We start from the raw sequence: 23,132 nt of genomic DNA, 5'->3' as shown, positions 1-23,132 counted from the left end.
GTCACTATAGAGCAAAATATTGTTAACAAATATAGATATTTTTATGTCTGTACATCTGATTTTGCTAGGAGAGTTTAGAATCTCACTAGGACTCTTGTCACTTTCAAGTGAGCGTTACAATTAGGCACATTGCCAGATTCCAAAAAAATACAATTTTTTTACAGTTTTACACTAATTTGATAGATGATAATAGTGTATTTTCTGCGCAGAGGTTTAAATATTATGACAGAACAAACGCATTGTCTAATTACATGCCAAACATAGTAGCAATTTATACGACCACTCACATTTATGCGAAAATATTCTTTATAGGAAAAAACTTTTTAAACAATTTATATAGATAAAGTAAAAAAATACTTGTAAACAAAAATGTTGAACTTATTTTTTCCCATAAGTCATCATTAGTTATTACTCATCTACTATTAATCAAAATCAAAATAAAATACTTAAATTTCATAATTGCAATTTTTACTTTGTTAATTTAAAATTGTTTCCTTTGGCCCAGTTGAACCAATTTAACACTTTGATTTTGGTAAGTATCTTTGTGTTTGTATCTATGACACTAGGCAATGAATAGGTATGGACGTAATTTTGTGCTAACCCAAATAATGATTTTTTTTATTTTTAAATTAACAATAACATTATCTAATTTAATAAAAAAAAGATTATACTTCTAATTACAATTCCTATTAACAATATAATTCAATTTAAATAAAATTAATTAATCAGTAATATACTAAATATTTACTTGCATAATTCAACATGAATATGCTATAACTCATCATGAGTGCCTTTCACAGATATCAATATTACACTAAATAGCCAACTGTCTTTAAATTAATAACACCTAGCAGAAATATGCAGATAGGACAATGTTAACAAATAGTTATTGTAAAATATTTCTTATAATTATATTTTATATATTTTATATGAACAAGATAATCAATATTCATCATTGAATATATTAATTATCATATTAACATTTAACATCAGTTTATAAACATTGCCTTAACAGCATATATGGTAACCAATTTAATATTTGAGTATACCATTATACTTCATTATAAGTCATAATAAAGAAAAACATGACCTATACATTAATATCTCCAATTATTATTTAATTTTTAAACATAATAGATCATATTTTGATTTATTATTAAATTGTATACATTCTTTAAACCAATATATGATTTAAAAGTATTTCATCTTCATTCAATAAACATATATTTTACTAATTTATTCTTAATGAAATAAATGCACAGTGATGATTAAACATAAATGCATTTTTAATAAGATAAACAATATTGATTTTTTTTTTAAAATAAATAAATAAATGTGTAACATTTTATATAATTACATTGTGGTCAAGAAACTCCTTTAACTTATACATTGCCTTCATTCTATGTGAAATTAGGTTCTTTTCTTCTTTAGGCATTTCTGCGTATGTTATCTCATAACCATCTGGCTTAAAACAAGAGTCCCATCCAAAAGTTTCAATGGCAGTTGGCTCTATGATCGTACCATAAGTTTCGCCACTAAAAATGTTCACTTCACCCTGTTCATTAACATAAGCGACTGTACATACAGCCATAGCGGTTTTATCTTCGAATCCTTTGAGCATACGATGTAGACCAATAGGACCAGTTGCTTTTAAAAACCATTTAATATATGGACCTAGATAAAAATAGTAATGAATATCAACTAAAAATACAGACTACGTGCAAAATTGTACAAAATCTAGATGATTAATAAACCAAACATACATAATATAAATTATAATACCATACTTTTAAATATAATTATTTATAATTTTAAAAAAGTTTAAAATTATTATAAAAGTCATATTTGACCATAATCGCAAACATTAATATTGATAAAACAAGAATAGGTATTTAAATATCAAGTCTGAGACCCAGTAAAATAAGTACAAAATTGTTATTAGAAGAGTAAAAAACATTTATTTCTACGCCAAAAAATCTGTAAAATAACTTAAGTTAATCATTAAAACAAACTCATAAATGCAAGTAAATAATTTACCTGGCAGTCCACCGATCGCGTTGAAGCAGAGACTAGTATCTTCTACAATACAAGGACCCTTTATAATATCAAAAGCTGCACGAGCTTTCATTTTGCATATTTCATCCCGTTCCCCTTGATGCTCAGGCAAGTCGATATTCCTATTAGACAACTGCAATAAAATAAATAAACCAGTCCCAAAACCATAACGAGCGTGTTAATAAATATTTTATAAGCTTATAACTCACATCAAAAGGAACGGAATCTTTGTAAAAATTCTTAAACATTTGCATCACTTCTTCCAGTTTTTTCAAGTTTCCAGTAACGAACACGATGTTCTTTTTTGACATGTCAAATGATGAAGGTGGTATCAAACAATTTTTTTCATTCAATCGATCAATTGGGAATTGGGATACTTATTCAATATTTACTATATTATACTAATATCGAATTCGAAACGACGCAACACAGGCGGCTGGAGGGTTCGCATCTCGCGATATTAAAAACCGTTATCAGTGTTATCACTCATAACTGGCGACTCCGTGATAGCAAGCTGCCTCCGTGAGAACGAAACGTTCCATGGCTAAAGGCGGGTTTACACGAGACGTGAGCCACGATCGTATCTCACGATCTTCAGATCTTGACTCTTGAGAGTTGTGACTCACGAGCGTGGTTTCAAAAAGTATCATACGAATCGTGATGGTGTTTACACGTGAACGCAATTTGCATTCAGTAAGATGGAATCGTTAGTAGCCGAAGCATGTGCTGTTTTGTCCGGTGTATTGGCTAAATAATTAAAACAACGTTTAACAGAAATTGACAAATTTAAGTTAAAAAGATGGTGGGTAAGACAGTGGATTCAAAGACGGATCAATAATGGTGGTTCTGCGTTTATGAATCACGAAATGAAAACCCGGAATATTTCAAAAACATTTTAAGAATTTCAGTTACACACTTTGATTTTTTATTAAATAAAATTAAATTTAAAGTACAAAAATTGAATACAACAATGAGGGAAGCTATACCAGCAGATACTTTACTCAAAATAACACGTATATTGATGTTGGTGCAAATGGAAAAGCATCAAATGGTGGTGTATTTCGAGAAAGCTCTTTTTTTGAAGTATTGGAAAACAATGCACTTAATACCCCCGAAAATGCTGTTATTGTAGCTGATGATGCTTTCCCGCTCTAGACATATCTAATGAAACCATATAACAGATGAAACTTAATAAGGGAACTTAATAAGCCCTACAAATCGAAATAAAACGAAAAATTCACAAATATATTTTCGTTTTTAATTGCTATGTAGAATACAAAAAACAAAGAAAAATTTTTTTGTTCAGGTCTTAATTATTCTAAAAATTATAATTCATTTTTTCAGATATTGTTGGAAATGAATTTATAAATGGTAAGTTTCACATTTTTAGTATATTCTAACTATAATAATCAACAACATTTTTACAATTTAAATTTTAAAGAATTTAAATTTATTTATCAGATTATATCAATGATGAGTCAAATACTGCAGCTAACAATTTTAAACATGTTAATATTATAACTTCTTCAAAAAAGGTAATACCTACCACCAATAATGAAGAACAAACAAAAAAAAAATAGAACACCAATCCCCAACGTTTAATATGTCAATACAATTTCATTTTTATTTTTATGTGCAAAATCTTTAATATACAATATATTATGACTTTTAATTTTCAGTTGAGACTTCAAATTATTCTTGCACACAGCAGGATATTTCTTTATTATTATTGACTGCAAATAATGAAAATATATATATATCCAATTGAACTATATAATTCTAAATTATTGTTATTAATTTTTAAATGTATTTTTTTTTTCTATAGAATTTCAAAAAACTATTATTAACTATTTGGCTTTTTTTTAAGTAGAATTATGCAAAATCTCTAGTAGACAGGAAGAACTATTTGAATTGTTAAATAATTATCAATCCAGTAGACCTCTGAAATTTAGGCGTGCACAGACTTTGGTCTTCAAATTCACCATTAAACCCAGCCCATAATTTTACTTTTTTTGGTATTGGGTATCGAGATTAAAGTTACATTGATTATTTATTATTTGTTTATTTGGATAAACAGTTGTACGGTTAGGTACTAAGCCACTTAAGGTGTACTTTTCCACAAGTCTATAGTTAATAATTATTATTTATAATATGATCAAATAAACAAACATTAATGATAATATAAAGCATATATTTTAAAAATTATAATAATTAAAGTAGGTAATAACAATTGGTTGTAAATACAACAATAAAACCACTTATTAACATTCATAATACAAACTTATAATACTAATCTACGCTCTACAGGTATTAAAATTTTTAATTCGTTAATTACACTCTCAAATCTCAAAAAATGTTTTTATAATTAAATTATGACTAATATATAGGTAATATATAATGTATAATCCATGAATAATTTGTTCGATAAATATAAAGAAACAATTGTTTTATTATATAATGTATACATTCAGTTTCGTACCGACAGGGAGAACCCCCCCCCCCCCCTTAGAAGTAAAATTTATATGATGATTTCTTTTATGAAATATTATATTAACAACATTTTTTATACATATACAAATAATACCTCCCTCCCTCATCGCCACCCATAAAGGATTATTCTGCATACTCTATAATATATTGGTAATGAAGGTTACATGAAGGGAACATCTAATTTTTGGTTAAATAATGATTTATTTGAAATTTATTAAATCATATTTATATGGTATAATAATGTTTGATTACGCTTAATTTAACAACATTGATTACACGTTTAGGATATGATGTTAAATTAATTTAGAATTTTTGACCAATCAATGTTAACATAAGGTTACTTTAATGTTAAAATGAACATTTCACAATCAAAATTCAATGTTTATTTAATAATTAACATTATTATTGCGATATTAAATAAACATTTATTTAAAGTTAGTATGTTATATTGTAATGTAGGTAGTTATACAATTTATATTTATTTTATCATAAATATATATATACACTTGTAAATTAGTAAATTTTCAATTAAATACATTTTGTAAAAATGTGAACTTTAAATGGTTATATACAAAAAAACATGCCTATATATTATGTATTTTTAATATTTTCCAACTGCTACTATATCAACTTATGGGATACCTGGAATTACAATTTCAAGTTTTTTAACCCAATGAATACAATTTTATCGACATTTATACAATAAAAAACTAAAATAAAGGAAAAATTAAATTGTCTATAAACAACTTAAAAATTGTTGAACATTTTATCAAGTATTGGAATTAATAAAATAAAAATATGGTTCAAATTTCAAATTTCTACAGTTATTCGTTTTTGAATAACAACAAAATAAGAATATCGGTACAAGAGAAATTGAGTGAATATCCAATGTTATAATTCAATAAATGCTCATAAAAATTTTATTTGAATTTCCGGTAGAAATTTTTTGTTTGATAAAATTATACAAACTCATAAAGAAATTTGTAAAAATGTATGATGTTTTTACTAAAAAAGTGATTTTTACTCTTTACGTCAAAATTTGAACTTAAATTTGCTTGTTAAAAAAAAATTGTGATAATTTATTCTTAATATTTTTTAACTAACAATTTAATAATATATTAGGCGCCTTGTATTCAATTTTGAAGTTTTTCAACCAAATCAATAAAAGTTTACGGCCATTTAAAAAAAAAATTAACTAAAAATATTGAAAATTTCAAATGTCTATAAATACCTTAAAAGAATTTGAAATATTTTGAAAATTATATCAATTATGGAACATGCCATCATAAATATTCAGTGAAAATTTCATGTGTATACGGTAATTTGTTATAGATCGAGATACACCATGCAATATTAAAATTCGATTTTCTCAAAAATTGATTTTACGAAAAAATTCCGGTTTTCCTTAAGTTTTTATTTGTTTTTTCTGGTACTTTAGAAAACTACTAGGAATTCCAAAATTGACCTCCTCAAAGCACCAAATAGATTCACTGGCCAACCGGAAAAAATACTGTGATGAAGTTGAAATTAAAGCATTATTTCGACAACTTACCGCGCGTGTAGACACAAAAAAAAAATAAAATAAAATAACACACATCATTGTAAAATTAATAAATTCATTAATAGACATATGGTTCTTAAACTGGTTATTTTCAAGTTTTTGCAGTTATTCGTTTTTGAATAACAACAAAATAAGAATATTGTTATAAGAAAAATTGATTGTTGTAAAAATTTGATATTACTTTCAAGTAGTAGATAATTTTTATCTGATAAATGTAACTGGAAAATTTTATGAAGAGTCTTGTATTGAAATTTCGAATCTGAGATGTAATTAAATACTCTTATAACTTCGAACTTAAAAATTAAAAACTGAAAATGACCATAAGCAGCTTGAACAAATCAAAATATTTTATGGGGTATTAAAAATAATAATATAAATATTCAGAGTAAATTTCAGCTACAGTAATATTTGTTTAAGAGTTACATCCAAGTCCAAAAACTATTTTATCAAAAACCGACTTCGCGTAAAAATTCCCATTTACCTACCCTTATTTTTGTTTTTGTTTTTTTCCTGGTGCTTTCGAAAATTAATAGGAATTTTGACCTCCTCAGCGCACCAAAAAGATTCTCTTTTCAACCGGAGAAGCTACTACAGAAGTTATAAAACAAAGCATTATTTCGACAACTTATCGGACAGACAAAAAAAAAAGCGGGTAAGTGGATGTTGCTTTGCTGTACATTAGGAGGTGGGGTGGATCTCTGACTAGGGTAGGTTAAATTTTAATGCAATGATAGGTATCATTGTATACGAAAAATGATTCTGAACGGAGATAATTTGTCGGTCTAGGATATATTATATTTAATTTAAATATTGTCATATATTCTATTTTGAAACAAATATTTTATTTTTCAATTAGGACGCATTTTGCATAAAGCATGGTTAATCAATTTTTCCAAAAACATTGCATGTAGTTATCATAATTCATAATACCTTATATTATCATAGATATACATATACCTGGTTTGAGGATAAATCGTTATCGTTACGCGATTTCAAAAAAATTTAAAACTCAAACGCTCAAAACATTTTTCCTATAATATTACGCTTCAAATTTTCTCTATAGCTATTTGAAACAAAACTTATGGAAAACTTAGTGTTGAATTTTTTAACTTTATTAGATATAAATACAAACAATTTTATGGAATTTTAATTACAAAATAATATGCAAATATTCATGGTTTTGACGAATTTTTGTCAATATTTCAACTTCAAATTCTATAATAAAAAAAATTGTGCCTATGCATTCTTATAATTTTTTAATCACTATAAGAATAACTTATGAGGAACTTTGTATTAAATTTTAAAGTATTTTGATTGGGCAAAAAAATTTTATTGACACTTCAAAAAAAAAATTTTCTGAAAAATTTAAAATTTCAGTTGTCTATAAGTATCTCAAAAAATGTAAAAATATTTTGAAAATTAAATCTTGTAAAGAAAATTCCAATCTAAATAATTGGTATAATTTTCAAGTGTTTACGACTTATACTTTTTGAATACCTAATAAAGTAATAACAAATATTTAAAATCGTTTGAGGATAAATCGTTATCGTTACGCTATTTTGTAAAAATTTAAAATTCAAACGCACTTAAAATTTTTCCTGTAATGATGCTTCGAGTTTTCTCTATAGCCACTTGAAGGAAAACTTAGTGTTGAATTTTAAATCCTTAGTTATAAACACAAAAAATTTTATGATTTTTCAACTTCAAAATTACTTGCACATTTTCGCGTTTTCGACAGATTTCGTAAAAATTTGAACGCTTATAAAAAAAATTGTGACTAACGATTTTTAATTTTTTTTTATTTTCAATAAGAACAACTCATAAGGAACCTTGTATTAAATTTTCAAGTTTTTTTGGTCATCCAACATTTTTTTACCGATACTTCAAAAAATATTTCAGTGGTCTATAAATAACTCAAAAAAGTCAAATTTCAAGTATTTACAGTAATTAGTTTTTGAATTACAACCATATAAAAAAATCGATTTGGTCGAAAACTGGTTTTGCGTAAAAATTCCTGTTTTATTTGTTTTTCTCGATTTTTTTTAAAACTGTTGGAAAATGTTTACTTTTTACCTCTATAATGCACCAAGAATATTCACTTTTCCCGACTAGTTATCCTGTATACACAGACACACACAAAAAAAAAACAAACACACATCAAAACTAAAATCAATACTCCGTTCAGAATTAAAAACACACATCATTGTAAAATTTAAAAATTCATCGCTCCGCTCAGAATCTAAAATAAAATTAATAAACGGCATTTTGGTTGATTTTCAGACTATATTAGTACCTAGTATGTAGATACTTAAATCAGAGTGTTTAAGTGATTAAAGTGATTAAAACAATGTTATTAAATTTAATTTAAAAATTAAATTGCAGAAGATTTTATTGACTAATACAACGGTTCTAAATTTATTTTTCCGTGGTGCCCTTTTTTGGACCAAATATAGTCACGATGTCCTACTATGAATACCATGAAAGACAGAACAAAAAGATCCTAATTAATAACGAATTTTATAAATTTCAAATTATTTATTTTGAGTCGTAGACTGCGATGCCTTAAGAATGTGCTCGCGGTGCACAGTTTGGGAATCACTTTACTAATATATTGTTTTACAGGTATGAAAAATTACTCATGTTTTTTAAATAACATTTTAGTTTTTCTTGCATAAGATAGTAATATATAAATATTTTTTAAAAATACAAATTTAATTACTTTTTTACAGGTTTGGTATTAAAGCACAGAAAGTGGATGTCAATTTAATTTGGCTTAATTGATGTAAATATATTTTATTATGCTTAAATTGATAATAGTATCTAATGTGATTAATATTTTATATTCATAAATAAAAATCTTTATTCTATTAGACATTAGGTAAATAGAGGTGTTCAATTTTGAAAAAATATTTGCGGCGATTTAAAATCGCGTTCGCCCCTCGAACATTCGCTTCATATGAAACCAACTTAGAACTTAAAACTTTATTTTTGGTGTTGCAAAACGATAATTTTGCAATACCTGAAAATTAATAGTTTTTTCAACAAGTGGTAACTAGTTGTGTCCCACAGTAATTTTTTTTACGAATTGCGGTAAATAATTTGATAAATAAAATGGGAAAATGTTTGAAATATTTATCTATAAATTTATGATTTGTTGACTGCTTTAGTGGCAATTTTAAATTAATTAATGTTTATCGTTGGAATAATTGTAATAACAACTTGAGGCTATATTCAAAAAATTACCTACAGCTACCATTTATTTATCTTTAATCAAGTATGTATACATACTACATAGGTATTATGTTTTACAACTATGCTAGGTTGTTGGTGAAAAATATAAAAAAAGTCCATGATAATAGAATAATTTAAATTTCAAAAGCAAGATAAATAGATAACCAAGACAATTTCTATCCAAAATATTGTAAGATATTTATTTGAATAAAATACCCAAGCGAAATGTATTAGTATTATTATTAAATTATATTATATTCATTATATTTAGCGAGTGCGAGAATGCCAACTACAAACTCTAAATTGTCTATTTAGTTGGTCACATTGGTTCGGTAGAAGTAGCTGACGGTTTAGCAAAAGAGCCACCACCTGTCCTGTCCTGCCACCGCTTTCTTTGTTATCGTTACCGTGTGTGCTTAACTATTACTGCAATTATACTTGGTTGTGCGCATGCGCGGGTGTATCGTATTTTCAATAGCCGCCGCTGTTGTCATTACTAAATACAAAAAAATATACACTGCATGATACTGTACATTTGTAATTTGTATTCATATAACATAATATAGTTTTAATCTTACCTGTGCGCGGCCTCTCCGACCTTCGTCACCCGTTACAAAGAGCTTCTCCTCCTCCGATCTTTTATACGACCGGCTCCCGTAGACGCTGCGTGCCTCCACCACTACACCACAATCCAGTACATGACGGCCGCCGACGAACCGCTGTGCGCCGCGAGCCGCCAGGCCGTTTCGTAAATTTGTGATTATAATATCATATCACACGCACGCACGCACCCGCCTTCATCTCTTATTCACGTTGTTATTATTATTAATATTATTCGTTTCGCAGCGTCGTCATTCTCGCTCGGCGAAGCCGATGTTAATTTGTTTCTCACTACATCCATTTGCCCGACGTCGTCACAATTAAACCGCCGAAGTATCATCAGAGTAATACGCGGTTCCGTTTGTCGTAACGCATCGAAAGCTGTTTGCTGTCACTGTCCTTGCCCGACTTATCCTAGTACGGTCCGTAATCATGCTTTGGTGCAGCGTCGCAGGACCAATGTGGACCGACTGTCAACATAAGTCGTCTTGAATCTCTCAGGTAACAGTCACCTACAACTGTAGCCGTTGGACAGAGCAGCGACTCGTCCTATTTTTAAGTAGTTGGTTGGTTGTACTCCTTCACTATGTGGTAGTGGACCACGATAATATCATCCAAGAGTTCTATGTACCCCATTTGATATACATAGGACTGTTAAGACTACAATCAGTTAACATTTACTAGGTACTTTCAATTTGGTTCTTTTATTCAACATTATTAATCTGGTAGTTTCTCGATCCCAATTAAACTTTTGTCACTTATAAGTTGGTATGATTATTTATTTTGTCATAAATTACTTTACTAAATGTGTCCAGTACGAATTTGGAATTAGAATTATTACCAATACCTTATTAATATAGTAATCAAAGTTACTTTCTTTACTTATATTATGTTATATCTATAATATATTATTTACATTCATAACAAGTTTGTGTTATACACTAATTGTTGACATATCATAGTTAGGTTTTAAGTTCCCAGTTGGTGTACCTTTTTGTACGGACATTCAAACTTAAACCTATTGAAAAACCAATTAACTTCCTTAATATGTACTAAAAAATTATCATGTTATAAGTGGTAACATCGAATTTCACTATATCTTATGGGACAAATATACTAAGCACTGAAAAATAAGTGTTTGGTTATGTTTACAGTAACATAATTTAATTACATACATACAAATTTACTACATAAATACATATACTTCAATTATTACTTATATTTTTATGGAATTAGAGTTCTGTCGTATTTATTACTTCACATATATTAATTATTATGAGTATTGACAGTATAGACTGGTCAATATTTTATTTCATATTTTCTGCACAAGTAGAAAAAGTAATTAAAATTGTTTGAAATACCTATTGCCAAATTATCTCATTTTAAAATTGTAATTTCAATTTGCATCATATGTATTTCAATTTATTTTTAATTCAATAAACTATTCTTGTTTTACCTGTTCATTGAACTAATTAATACCTAAGATTTATCAAATTAATTCAGTAGGTATCTTTATAGGTAATTTGTATTTAAACTTGATAAAATACAAGTAACAACTCAAAAGTAAATGATTAAATTAAATTCTATCATAAATTGTATAAAACAAACAAAGCCAAGTTTTGATTTTAATTTTCATGTTCTAGGCAAAATTCAATAGTTGCACTATATATTGCATATTATTCTTATATTAATTATTACCATTAATAATAAACAAAATTATTTTTAAAGGATTTTAAAAAAATGTTCATTGTTAAGTAATTCATTATTTAATAGATGCTGAAAAATTCGTAAGTTTCTTTGCTAAGTTTGCTAAATCTTGATGCTTTCACTCTGTTTCTAAAGAGCAGTATGTTACTGCTTTTACACATAACTACTGATGCCCAAAAATATTCCCTCGACCAATTTGCAGAAAAACAGTTTCTACCTTGCATGACAGACACTAACTAAAGCTATTCGATATATAACCAATTTCAAATGGCTTACAATTATTTTTTATGTCTGACCTACGGCTTAATTATCATTGCATAATTTGTATACATTTTAATTATTGATCTTATTATTTATTTGGTGTTTCAACTTAATGCCAATGGTTTTACAATATCTTATTTAAAAATGTTTGTAATTACTTAAAATAAATAAAATTTTCACAATTTAAAAAAAAAAAAATACTTTAGTTTCTATGGTAAAAATACGCTATAGATAAGAATAATGATATTGTCTTGTAAATATTAATTATTAGTTAACCAGAAATTATTGTTGGGCTTTATTAAGTAAAAAATTGTTTTATCTTAAAGATGTTTGTTATGTTTGTTATTTTGATTCTACCTACAAACTAACGTGTTCGGTGATCTTATAGTGGGGCATGCTTGTGTTCGGACATCTTATATTAACTATTTTTAATTGATTATTTTCATTACAGGTGCCTACACATTTTCTTAATTGTAACTTGTAGAGAATATTTGGGTTAGTCATTTATTATATATTTTGATATCACCCTTTTTAAAATTTTTTTTCGATCTGTACTATTTTCAGTACCTAGGTACTTAAAATAATTTGTATCTATATTCTTAAATTTATTTACAAAAATAATTGAAAACTGATGAACTTGAAATGGAAAACAAATTTAACAATATTGTATCTGATGCTGATAAAATTATTGATACAAGGTTTATCAAATATGACACTGTAATATAAAGTGTTAGGCAAATACCTATATATTATATATCTGTGAATAGTAAGAAAGGTATCTAATTTAGCACAAATGTTTGTCATGGGAATTGAATATTATTATACACTTTTAATAATAAATAAAGTAAAACGTATCTATAATATTTTTGTACATATTTTCTCAGTTTTAGCTTTATTACATAATTAATATTTTTAAACATGTGATTTATATACTAGTAATAAATATACACATGTACACATAATAACTCCTTGGGTCTCAACTTGAGAATACTAAGTGAGACCCAGTATTCTTATCTTGAGAAATAAATGAGTAATTATTATATTAACAATTTTCATACATTTTAAAGTTAATATATTGCAACATTACTCAATACTTTAAAAGGCTGTCTCCTAATATGCGGTTTACCAACAAATTACAGTATAGTTTATGGATGTATACTAATATTTAATTAAAGACCGGATTTAATTGCATTAAAAACACTCAAAAATTGCATAATAAAATTGTATAATTGCACCAAAAATCCCATAAAAATTGCAAAATAAATTGCACTATAAAAATGCAAGTTGTATTTATATATTCATTAATTCATAGTTACATTTAATATTAATATTACATTTTTGAATTAAAATTGATGATTAAATATATTTCTAAATTATTTTCATTAAAATTAAATCTTCTATTACTTAAAATATGTTTGTACAACGAGAAACTACGTTCTACGTCAACACTCGTTATTGGTGCATATTATTTAAAACAATTTAATAAAGTAGTCGTTATATTTAAATTAACATTTGCTTTACCTGACATGACTTCATAGTAACACTTTAAAGTTTTATACCCTTCATTTTTTTCAATTACATACATAAATTTTTCCTTAATTTTTTCCCCTTTTGGACCAGGAATATTTGTTAAAATATCTTCAATTTTTCCAAAAGTATCCATACTTTTCAATAGTTCACTATTAGATTCTTCCAAATTTTTGAGATTCGTGCATAACTCGGATAAGTGTAACTACTTTTTAAATTTTATTTTATTTTAGGCATTTTGACGAATACGTTCATTGTTGGTTTGTACGGTCAAACTGATCAAAGGAATAGGTACTAGTATGTATCAACGGGTAAACGCACACGACGCTTATCGCTAGTCGCAGTAATTTGAGCTAGAAAATTCCAGACGAGCAATAAATAACATAGATAATACTCCTTTATACTTCTAAAATCATAATATTATTCAAACCAATAATAAAAATCCACAATAATGTTATTATTTTTATATGATAAAATTAGTTAAGAAATATTGACTTGTACATTTGATTACGTGAAATATACAAAATTGAAAAAAATTGCAATAAATTGCAACATAAAATTATACAGAAAGACAGTAATTAATATAAATCGTGTACATATTTGATCAGGTTTGATTTATCTTAACTAAAAAAAAAGTTGCAATATCAATTAAATCCGGTCTTTATATATAATACATTTTATGCGTATATAGAAAAAAATAGTAATTTAATTAATAAACGATTTTCAATACAAGCAATTTTTAATTTTAATTTGCTAACAAAAAAAAAAAATTAATGTATAGAAAAATATGTATGCATTTTAGGTATAAAAAAATATTTTATGGATTATAAACCAAACATAATTTCTTCTTAAGAACGAATCAAAAATATTATCATTTTTATTTAAGTCTCGCTACTAATTCTCGGATAACTACCTCTTCATTTTCATTCTGCATATTTTCTTTAGTTCATAGCACGGTTATCTACACAGGTTGGATAACGGGCTGTTATTGCGCGTCGATGGGTGGTGGACTCACGAACTACAGCGCTAGTTGTATCTGGCCCTATTACTCCTCAAACGACCGTGGTGGCGTGGTGTGGTTTAGGGCATAAAACGATAAAACGAATTGTTTTTCTTATAATCTTATCATGATTATTGATTTTACAATCAAGACATTTAAATTTTAAAATATGGTATCTAGTTCACAACTATCAACTAATGATTGACTTTACATAAATTACAAACTAAGATATAACATGAAACACTGTTTGGTTTTGAATTGAATTAAAATAAAATAATATTTTAGTACTTATTAAAATTACACCATACTTTTTTTATTATAGTATAATTATTTGTATTTATTTATCTGCACAATCAAAATTTTTGTTTGGTTCAGATAAGATATGATTCTTGTACCCTGTAAATGAATACACAATATTTTAGAATTTAAATAAAAGCAACATTTAGCATATTTTTAAATTCTTTAATGCAGCAATAACAGAGCAATAGATATGTAATAATGATACAAAAAATTGTGTTTTATTATTGATTTAAAATTTGAATAAAAGCTACAAGCATATTTTGTAATTCTTTAATGCAGCAATAACATGGCAATAGATATAGGTATAATAAGGATAAAAAATTTGTGTTTTTATTATTGATTTAAAATTTGAATACAAATAGCAAACATTAAAGCCAATTGAGTATATAATATTAAAACAAAAATAACTATGACTAGTTTGTTTTATACTTTGAATTTAAGAATTATATAGTTTTGATAACTTTTTCTTTTCTCTCGAAACTTTTTGCATTTTCAAAATCTCCTGGTATGCAAACTGCCTCAATCTCATCAACACTTCACCATAGTCAAAATTTATAACAATACTATTCAAAATTAAAAAATTAAAATTGTACGTTTGTAAAGAGAATACAGTAGGTTTTTTACTTTTTTGTTCAACTTTATACTTTCTGATAAAAACAGTTAAGTGAAAATGTGATAAGTGATATATATTATGTAGAACTATAGGCTACAATTTAAGTCATGAGCACTTTGTTCGTAAAATCAATTATATATAAACAATTAACAAAACAGTACAAAACGACGTATGTTCTGTTACGAAAAATAGGGCCAGATACAACTAGCGCTGTAGTTCACGTGGCCACCGCTCTTGGTCGATCTGTTGTTCAGTATAGTATAGCGCGAGTTACAACCTGTGTAGATAACCGTGGTTCATAGTCTCAGTTTTATCATTGATGTTGGGCACTGGGAAGTAATGCAAGCATTAATGTATCTTATGTACCCTTTTGTTAATAGTTAAGTTAAATGTTTAGTCTTCATTTATCTGCAGAGTAATATTTATCTGTTAAACAATTAATAGTTTATTGTACATTAAAATATGTATAATATTTTAATTGGATTCAAGTCCATATTTAATATAAAAATAAATTAAATAAAATGAACATTAAAAAAAAAAATTAAAATTAAATTATTTATAGGTACTAAAAATTATCAACAAATTATGCAGGTTAAAAATAATGAGATTGTCATTTTTATGTTTCTTTTATATAATATAAATCGGATTGTTTTTCTTTCAATATATGTAATTTGTAATTTGTAATTTGAGTTATAGTTTTTAAATCAAATTAATCCCCAGTTATAAAATTGATTTTTTTTTTTTTTTTTAGTGAAATTACTATGGACAAACACCAGAAAAACAATTATTCTTCTAGTACAACCGAAAAGAGAAGTCCAGAAAAAAAGAATGAAAAATTACTATCAAACCTTGGTTATGGAAATATTTTAGTTAAAACAGAATCAAACATTATGAATAATAGAGTTAAAGATTCTATTAATTCAATTAAACCAGCTGTGCTGACTGATCAAGACATTAATAATTACATATTAAACTGTGTTTCAAATTTAAAAGTTAGTGATCCAAAATCTCCAACACATTCCAAGTTATTTCCATTCAAATCAATGGATTTATCTAACTCAACAGATAGATTACAAAGCAATAATTCTATAGATAGTATAAACAGTACTAACAATTTGTATCTACATTCCAACATAGATCAAGGTAAATATCCTAGAAACAACATGACATTAAAACCTTCATTATCAAGTCCACCACCATACTGCACATCAATAGGAAGTAGAGAATCGCCAAGTCCTCGTGCTAGTATTGGGTCTATTAGTCATGAATTAAAATCGTCACCTTTGTATGAGAATGTTGATTTTTATAATGATGGTCGCTCTTCAACTCAAACTCCTACATATTATCATCAAAGACCTAGACCTGGTTCACATTCCAGCGGTGGATCTCAAGACTCAAGACATTCCAGCCCTAGAACTAGTATAGTTTCTTGTGAAGGTTCTTCAGCGCTTTATGAATCAAATTATCGTAAAGCCCAACCTCAAGTTCCAGTCAGCTATCCCAAATACATTCCACCTATGGGAAAAGAAGTTCCACCTTATGAAGCACCACCTATTTATGAAACTTTATCTGATAGTAATAAAAATTTGAATTCTTATGAACCTGCTAAACCTGGTCCACAAGTACCCACACAATCTATTGGTCATATTAGCCGTTACCCAGCTCAACATGCTACACCATACATAAAACCCATACCTACTATTGTTCCACAAGCAATAAAAGCCTTATCAGAGTATGCATCTCAATCAGATTCTCAAAACATGAGATCATATAGTTCCGCAAATAATGTAAGCTATTCTCAAGATCCAGTAACACCAAAATCAACCACATCAGTAGAATCACAAATGTGTGTAGTAGGGCAACCAGCACTTGCCGAATCTAGATCTCAAAAACAACATAATACCATGCCTAAAATTTTTCAAACAACATCAACATATCAACAGGAGTCACCAATACACCATAGCAAATTAACACGGACTTCACCAACACCTCCTTTACCTATTAAAATTAAACAACCTGCTAAAAATCTTCTTCCATATAATGTTACTCCACCTCGACCAATGGTAATTTTATATAACATAAATTTATACAGTGTACTCTCGATTATCCGACAAAAAATATACATAGATTATTGTATCTTTCCATTATGAATCATTTTAGGTTTAATTGGGTTGTGAATTTGCAATAGTCGATTATGCAATAACGTATATTACATTGCATTTGATCACTTATAACGCGTTTACCTATTTAGTCTTCTGTCTACTGTACAAACACACGTTTAGACTAGAACTTTGCATTAGTGTTTAAAGTGTTTTGCGTCATTTTAGTTTTAATATTTTTATTGCAAGTCCATAACGAAATGAGTGAAAAAAAATATGGTATTGTCAATTCAAGTTTCTCTTGAATTGATTAACACTATTGAAAAGGGTACATCGAAAAAACAAATTAGCTTGCAGTATGGAATAGGAGAAAGCACCGTTAGGGACATTTTCAAACAGAAAGATAAATTAATGAAATTAGCGTCCGCATCAGACAACTACTCATCAATGAAAAAATGAAAAACCATGAAAACTAGCACTTATGAAGAATTAGATGCGACTCTTTTTTAGTGGTCAGTGGATAAATCAAGTAAGAGGTGAGGAAACTCCTGTTTCAGGACCTATTGTTTTTGCAAATGCTAAACAGTTTTTTGAAATGTTAGGTTTAGAAGGGAAATTTGACGTGTTACAGGGTGGTTGACAAGGTTTAAAAACACCACGGAATAAGAGAAATTAGAATAAATTTTGTTGCTTTGAACAGACAGCGGAAGATTTCAAAATTAAATTTGAATAGTTTCTTCAAAAAAAGAATATATCTTACGAAAAATATTGTATAGTGCTTATGAGTCGGGGCTGTTTTAGAAATGTTTGCCAACCCGAACACTTGCATTTGAAAGTGAGCGACACGCCCCAAGACATAAATGCAGTAAAAAACGACTATTTAACCATAATGACATGTAGCAACGCAACAGGTTCTCAAAAATTTAAACTGGTAGTGATTGGTAAATCAAAAAAACCGAGATCTTTTAAAGGGACAAGAGCTGAAAACCTCCCAGTACACCTTGTCCTCCCACCTTATTCCATGGATAATTGAGAGTACACTGTAGTTATAAATGGTAATATATTCATGGCCATTAAAACTGTTATGAAAGATAAAATATTATAAATTTCTTATTTAATTATCATCATTTGATAATTGGTGAATTTAAACAACCATTTGTGGAAATACAATTTTGGAATTTCGGAATTTATAAAAACGTTATTCTTATTGACTTCTTTACTTTGTTGGCATTTTTACTTTAATTTTAGGGACCAACAGAAGCGGAAAAGAAAATTGAAGAACTAACTAGACAGTTAGAAGAACAGATGGAAACTCAAGATGTTGCTGTTGGTGGAGAATATTTTGGTTGGTCTTATTATTTTATATTTGTTAACTTAATAAAACAATACAATAATTTAATTTATTTTACATTATGAAATAATTTTTTTTTAGGGATATGCCATACTTGTGGTAATAAAGTGACTGGTGCTGGTCAGGCTTGTCAAGCAATGGGAAACTTGTATCACACTAATTGTTTTATATGTTGTGCTTGTGGTCGCGCACTTCGTGGTAAAGCATTCTATAATGTTTATGGAAGAGTGTACTGTGAAGAAGATTACATGGTATTAACTTTAAATGATAAACATATTGTTTTTGTTTTTAATAACAATTCAGGGTTCATATTTTACAGTGGTCAGAATGGTACTAGTTTTTTGTAGTGCGCTAACACTATATAGCAATGTGTTACTTTAGAATATGTTAAAATATTTTTTATTGATGGTAAATAATGTAATTTGGTGTTTTTTTGTTATTTATTTAGTATATAGGATTTCAACAAACTGCTGAGAAATGTTCAATATGTGGGCATTTAATAATGGAAATGATTTTACAAGCTATGGGAAAATCATTTCATCCTGGTTGTTTTCGATGCTGTGTTTGCAATGGTTGTTTGGATGGAATACCGTTTACAGTGGATATTGATAATAAAATTTACTGTGTTGCTGATTACCATAGGTTAGCATAAAATCTTAATCCTCACTTATACTTAAACTAAACTTATTTATTCTAAGTGGTATCATACTTCAGTTTATATAATCTACATTTCTTTAAATGTTTAATTATGAACTACTACTCGTATATTTATAAATTGTTAACCAGCACATTAAAATTTTGATATTGTACAAAACATGTTTTGTGGGTTGCTAAAATCTTATAAAACTTCTTGAACAGGCTGCTAAAGTAGTGAATTATATTGGATTGAAGTATTATTGTATCATATTATTAACTATCTAAAAAGTTAAAAATCATAAATTATTCAATGCATAAATTATAACTATTCAAACAACTTAAACATTTGATAGATTTTCAAATTAATAGATATATTTTTAACTTTCAAAATTAGGTAATCAATTTTTGATATTCGTATTTAGTTGATGATTTAATTGATGATAACAGAATTCATATGGATGAATGCTGCAGCTCATTTAATTCATAGGTACACATTAAATTCTGTACAATTGTCAAAAAAAACTTCATATTGTCAATCATAATAATTTAATTTTTCATTGTGTCTCCATTAATATGTATAATTGTTTAATATAATAACACAAATTTAAAATGATTTGCTAATTATAAAAAAAAAAAAAATGAAGTGTTAACCAAAATACCACAGACTAGTTTAGTTGCCCACTCAACTTCTTTATTCTGCCATGCAAATTTTGGTTAATAGTTTGTGGGATAATCATGATTTTGTTCCTAATATAATTTGTTTTAATTACTTATAGGAAATATGCTCCTAAATGTGCATCTTGCGGAAAAGGAATTACACCAGTTGAAGTAATTAACTGAAAAAAAACTTGCTGATGGCTAGTCAATTTTATTTTAATTATTTTTTGTTTCAGGGTACTGAGGAAACTGTAAGAGTTGTATCAATGGATAAAGATTTTCATGTTGATTGCTTTATTTGCGAGGTCAATATTTTTCAAATTATTATGTTTAAAATAATCAAAAAAACTTATAGAAATTGTAACTTTTAGGAGTGTGGAATGCAATTAACGGATGAGCCTGATAAAAGGTGTTATCCATTAGATTCTCATTTATTATGCAGATCATGTCATATAACACATTTAAATGAAAATACTCCTGAATTAGAGGTAAAATATTAATATTTGGGAATTTCAAGATATACATATTACTTAATAAATATGATTTTTTTAGAGTGTTTCAGCTACATACGAATATTTAGATTGAAGATTTGAATAGCTGATTATCAACATCAAATTTCATCTATTTAAGGCTACTTATTAACTAAGGACAAATTATAATTAAATCTTCATAATTGTATTTCATTACAAATATTAATAATTGAAAGGTAGTTAAATTTCTTTTAAATACTTACTAAAATAACATAATATGGAGACCGACTAGGAACATGACATTTATCAACATAACATTTTATGTTTATACTAAATTAACTTAATTTATTTTGGAGTATTTAATAGTTTATAATAAAAAACCTCGTCCTATAACATTTAGTGGTTAGCTTATAGGGTACATTTATTTAAAAAAATATTCATTAGATTGAATACTTTAATAGTAATTATATATAAAATGAACTAATAATTTTTTTTAAATTTAGGATTGATGTTTTCCATATGTTTTTACATATTCGTAAACATGTATAATGTATACATTATATTATGGTTGTGATTCCGTTATTCCACATTCAATAAATTGTTTGAAAAATATTTTTTTATTTCAGTAGGTATTGCCTATAATTTTAACATTTTCCCCTTAATACTAAAGTTTTTTTTTATCAATCCAGTCTATACACATACACATAATACAGTAATTTCTATTATTATAACTTTTTCAATTGGAAATTCAAATAATTCAATAGGTTTTCTACATTATTTTTTTTATTACTACTCCTATAATTGTATTGTTTAATGTTGTGTTACGTTAATTACAAATTTAGTTTTTGTATACTATTGTTTTTCCTACTTGCTTTGGTATAATATATCATATATAACTACATATACTGTTCTAAAATAATATCTATTTTGATATTAATTTTAGATTAATTTGTATGTATTACTAAACAAAAGATAAAAGTAAAATATTCAAACATTTATTTAAATCAATGTTTCTTAGTTTTTTATTATCTGCTGAACTTCTAACAAAGTTTTATCCTTAGTACAGACAAATTTTTATTTTATTTTCAATATACACAATTTTATGTTCTGTTAAACCTTTTATTGATATAACTATAGAAAGACAATATTATTATTTATTTTAATTTTATATATTACCTGTTAGTTAAGTTATTTAAAATCAGTACTTTTATAATATAATGTATACGTTTATAGCTAAAATATTTAACTTTCTATTTTAATTTTAAAAACCCATTCGGCATTCCATATCCCCAGATTGAGACCCACTGATTTAGTTTATAAGCAAAAGTGTATTTGTCTGTAGAATTAATGTATGGATAGGTATTTTATTGAACCCCTTAAAAAAAGTTATAAATCTTGAATAATATTGTGGAACTACAATTATTGTTTTGTTGATAATTAATATTTTTAACCTGTTTCTATTCTTAATTATACTCAGTATTTAAAATACACATTATACGCTTATTACTTTCAAATTTTAGATTTGTTTCATTTTCTGTTTTTAAATGTATCGCCATTATAGTAAATTTTTTAACATATTTTGAACTGTTTGTTATTTATCATTGTTTTTTCGCAACTGTAAATATCTTGTAAATCATAATATTGGAATATTTTCAGATTGTGATAGTTATAATTTAAGTATACCTTGATTTTAGTAGCTATGTAATTTATATTATTTTATAGTAAACATTAATAATGATTACCAATTTATTTATTTATTTTTATTTTTTTGAACATAGATATTAATTTTTTGTATCAAAAATTATTAATATTATTTTGTATGGTTTTTGTTGAATTATAATAATATATAGTTAATTAAGTTAAATATTTAATCCAAATATCAGTTTATAATGGTATTTAAGGGGATTCCATTCCGACCGCTTATAGGAGATGAGAATAGACAAATTTTAGACAATCTGTATAATACATGTGTTTGTGGCATGTATGTGTTGGTCTATTTCATGACTCGTTTATCGTTCCTTCGCTGATTACCGAAGCACAGCGTGTGGTATCTAATATTATTTTTACTGTCCTTATTCTAATACTATTTGAAACTGTCTAAAACCTCGATTATTGTTATTAATTATTCCGCTATTACGTATTGGTAAAATTAATTATTCTTAATTAATATTTATGTATTATTTATTATAATAATTATACCTGAAGTTTGTTCTGCAATACTAGAAATTCTCAAGGATTATGTCAAGGTTAGTAATTAATAATTATCATGTATTATAATTGTGTAGGTATAATAATAATAATAATAATATCAGTGTAAATGCATAACTCTTTATTACTAAATAACTCGAAGATAATATTGAAACAAATATTATAAATATTAAGGGAAAATAAACTTAACTTCCATATGAAAAAACATTATTAAATGTAAAAACATAAAAATAAAATTAAAATCAACTCGATAAATCCAAATAATAACTATTATGTACAAATGTAAATTAAACATTTACAAGGAAAAACAATTTTTAATTAATCCATACTTGTATGCGGTAAGGGTTGAAAAACTTCTGTATCACA

At 26.6% G+C, this 23,132-nt stretch overlaps 2 protein-coding genes across 3 annotated transcripts; one reads left to right on the top strand and one right to left on the bottom strand.

The window, feature by feature from the left end:
- Positions 1-1,268: 1,268 nt before the first annotated feature.
- On the bottom strand, positions 1,269-2,523 carry LOC107169749 (inosine triphosphate pyrophosphatase). Of its 2 annotated transcripts, none has more exons than XM_015519585.2 (3): positions 2,265-2,523; positions 2,038-2,188; positions 1,269-1,674 (listed from the first exon to the last, which is right to left on the bottom strand). In XM_015519585.2, exons 1-3 carry the CDS (start codon positions 2,364-2,366, stop codon positions 1,346-1,348), a joined length of 582 nt encoding a protein of 193 aa, XP_015375071.1. In that variant the 5' UTR covers positions 2,367-2,523; the 3' UTR covers positions 1,269-1,345. The 2 variants fall into 2 exon arrangements, with proteins under 2 accessions (XP_015375071.1, XP_089073500.1); XM_089217374.1 differs by having other exon boundaries at positions 2,038-2,177; positions 2,265-2,521.
- A 7,391-nt stretch (positions 2,524-9,914) lies between these two features.
- Positions 9,915-22,307, top strand: jub (LIM domain-containing protein jub). The gene is made up of 9 exons (XM_015519586.2): positions 9,915-10,438; positions 16,097-17,408; positions 18,693-18,789; positions 18,877-19,046; positions 19,244-19,437; positions 20,208-20,259; positions 20,325-20,393; positions 20,460-20,576; positions 20,641-22,307. The coding sequence occupies exons 2-9, from the start codon at positions 16,107-16,109 to the stop codon at positions 20,671-20,673; spliced, it is 2,034 nt and encodes a 677-aa protein (XP_015375072.1). The 5' UTR covers positions 9,915-10,438; positions 16,097-16,106; the 3' UTR covers positions 20,674-22,307.
- The last annotated feature ends 825 nt before the right edge of the window (positions 22,308-23,132 follow it).

Source organism: Diuraphis noxia, unplaced genomic scaffold (genome assembly GCF_037042655.1).
Source record: "Diuraphis noxia isolate RWA-SAM2 unplaced genomic scaffold, SU_Dnox_SAM2 contig0001, whole genome shotgun sequence".
NCBI lineage: Eukaryota > Metazoa > Arthropoda > Insecta > Hemiptera > Aphididae > Diuraphis > Diuraphis noxia.
The sequence above is the reverse complement of the archived record's forward strand: the minus strand, read 5'-3'. Positions and strand labels throughout refer to the sequence as shown.

Excerpts from the sequence above, each read along its gene's own strand:
- jub (XM_015519586.2), top strand. The coding sequence starts at position 16,107 with ATGGACAAACACCAGAAAAACAATTATTCTTCTAGTACAACCGAAAAG. Across the intron at positions 17,409-18,692 it reads TTACTCCACCTCGACCAATG|GGACCAACAGAAGCGGAAAA; the intron begins GTAATTTTATAT and ends CTTTAATTTTAG. Across the intron at positions 19,438-20,207 it reads TGTGTTGCTGATTACCATAG|GAAATATGCTCCTAAATGTG; the intron begins GTTAGCATAAAA and ends AATTACTTATAG.
- LOC107169749 (XM_015519585.2), bottom strand. The coding sequence starts at position 2,366 with ATGTCAAAAAAGAACATCGTGTTCGTTACTGGAAACTTGAAAAAACTG. Across the intron at positions 2,189-2,264 it reads AAGATTCCGTTCCTTTTGAT|TTGTCTAATAGGAATATCGA; the intron begins GTGAGTTATAAG and ends ATTTTATTGCAG. Across the intron at positions 1,675-2,037 it reads CGCGATCGGTGGACTGCCAG|GTCCATATATTAAATGGTTT; the intron begins GTAAATTATTTA and ends ATTTTTATCTAG.